Below are 2240 nucleotides of genomic sequence, written 5' to 3' on the forward strand. Positions count from 1 at the left end.
ATTTCAAATATTTTAAAACCGGTATGATTTTGGTTGTACAGTAAATAAAAAAAATCAGAAAGGATGAATTTAATATATTCGATATTATTCATATGTTTYGTGAAWGTTGTAAATAATTGTTACGCKGCTGGTAAATTACTTTATATTTTATAYAAAWTWAAATGGAGATCCYGTTTRAATGAATTWTATTGACAAAATTGATACATCTGCAATTTTGAAAGGTAATAGATTTGTCTAAAATTATACAARTTATAAATTTKCTTCTTGTTAGATGATTCGACGACATTTAGAAATGGTACCTTGGATAGAGGCATGYYTCCGGATTGTACTTTTAATGAGAAAGATATAGTATTYTATGTTTAYTCAAGGTAATAATTTCGATTCTATGCGTACGCGATTTTGTCGATTATTTTTCAAGAAAATGTAAGAAAAATTTGTAAAAATATATTACTGAAGTATGAAATTAAAACTTTATACTTTAGGGATAAGCGAGATGGTATTATTCTTAAGAAAGAAACTTTAACGAATTACGATCTGTTTAAAAAGTCTACAATATCAAAACAAGTTGTATTTCTTATACATGGATTCCTTTCAACTGGGAATAATGAAAATTTCGTTGCAATGTCGAAAGCTTTGATACAAAAAGTAAGAYTTTATCTTTCTCTCTCAGTTCGAAGTATGATTAAAAAAGAAATTTTGTTCGAAAAAAAGTATTCTCGATGAACGAATTATAATATCATTTTCAGGATGATTTTCTTGTAATTTCGGTCGACTGGAAGAAGGCTGCTTGCAATGCTTTTGCTTCGACAAAGGATGCTTTGGGTTATCCCAMAGCCGTTGGAAACACACGTCACGTTGGAAAATTTGTAGCTGAGTAAGCCGCAGAAAACATATTACTAAATTTTATATATAAGCTTCAATTTTATTTTAATATATATTTATTTTATTATACTAATTTATTCTTCTCTCTCTATATACAGTTTTACAAAACTACTTGTAGAAAAATATAAAGTGCTGATATCAAATATACGATTGATCGGGCATAGTTTRGGCGCGCATACTTCAGGTTTTGCGGGAAAAGAAGTTCAAAAGTTAAAATTAGGAAAATACAAGGAAATTATCGGGCTTGATCCTGCTGGACCGTATTTTCTTACGAGTAAATGTCCGGACAGACTTTGCGAAACAGACGCAGAATATGTTCAAGTTATACATACATCAATCGTATTAGGAGTATATTATAATGTTGGTAGCGTTGATTTCTACGTGAATTATGGAAAAAATCAACCTGGTTGCAAGGGTAATATTTTTATATTAGAATGAAAAATTCTATGGAATAGAAATAGTACAAGTATCGATTATATCCTATGCCTTGTTATATGATTTCGGAGTTAGACACTATTATTTTTAAATAATTTTTATATTAGAACCATCCTGCTCTCATACGAAAGCCGTGAAATACCTGACTGAGTGCATAAAACAAGAATGTTGTTTAATTGGAACACCATGGAAGAAATATTTCAGGTATTTTATATTATTCAATTTTCTACAATTAGTAATGATGATTCCGTTAGGAAACGAATGTGAAGTGATCATCTGTATGTGGTACATGTATATATTCTATACACATTATTATTGTTGCTTTATCTAATAATATAACTATAAATCCTCTTTATTTTTTTCTAGCACTCCAAAACCAATTTCCCAGTGCAGAAGAGACACCTGTGTTTGCGTTGGATTGAATGCAAAAAGTTATCCTGCTAGAGGCGCATTTTATGCACCGGTTGAAGCCAATGCACCTTATTGCCATAACGAGGGGATTAAACTTTAATTATAAACAAAAGTCAATGTACACGAAAATGTATCTATTGATGAATATTAAATGAATAAATGAACAGTCAAATAGATTTTTGTATACATTTAATATACTATTATATATCTTATGTTTCGCTTAGGACACGGTTAACTAATAAAACATTTCGGACGACTTTGAATTTACGAGATAAATGTAAATTATTATCAATAAACGCATGAAAAAAACGTTTCTTTTTGAACATGCATAAACTCTAGGACATATCTGGATGTAAAAAGTTATTTCGTTTGATAATATCTATATATATATACTCGTTGCACGTTATTTTAATATAGATAAAAATTATATAAAAATTGAATTTGTGTCTTATCTTAAATAATATTTATTTTTTTATTGCATTTCAATAGTATAAATAGTATGAGAATTATTT

The 2240-nt window shown here is 28.5% G+C and overlaps 1 protein-coding gene across 1 annotated transcript; it reads left to right on the forward strand.

Moving 5' to 3' along the window:
• Positions 1–63: 63 nt before the first annotated feature.
• On the forward strand, positions 64–1853 carry LOC106789083 (phospholipase A1). Its single transcript, XM_014752922.1, has 7 exons — positions 64–130; positions 272–368; positions 483–645; positions 747–874; positions 981–1297; positions 1425–1521; positions 1684–1853. Exons 1-7 carry the CDS (start codon positions 64–66, stop codon positions 1826–1828), a joined length of 1014 nt encoding a protein of 337 aa, XP_014608408.1. The 3' UTR covers positions 1829–1853.
• Positions 1854–2240: the final 387 nt, after the last annotated feature.

Source organism: Polistes canadensis, unplaced genomic scaffold (genome assembly GCF_001313835.1).
Source record: "Polistes canadensis isolate GaletaPanama2010 unplaced genomic scaffold, ASM131383v1 scaffold_164, whole genome shotgun sequence".
NCBI classification, from domain to species: domain Eukaryota; kingdom Metazoa; phylum Arthropoda; class Insecta; order Hymenoptera; family Vespidae; genus Polistes; species Polistes canadensis.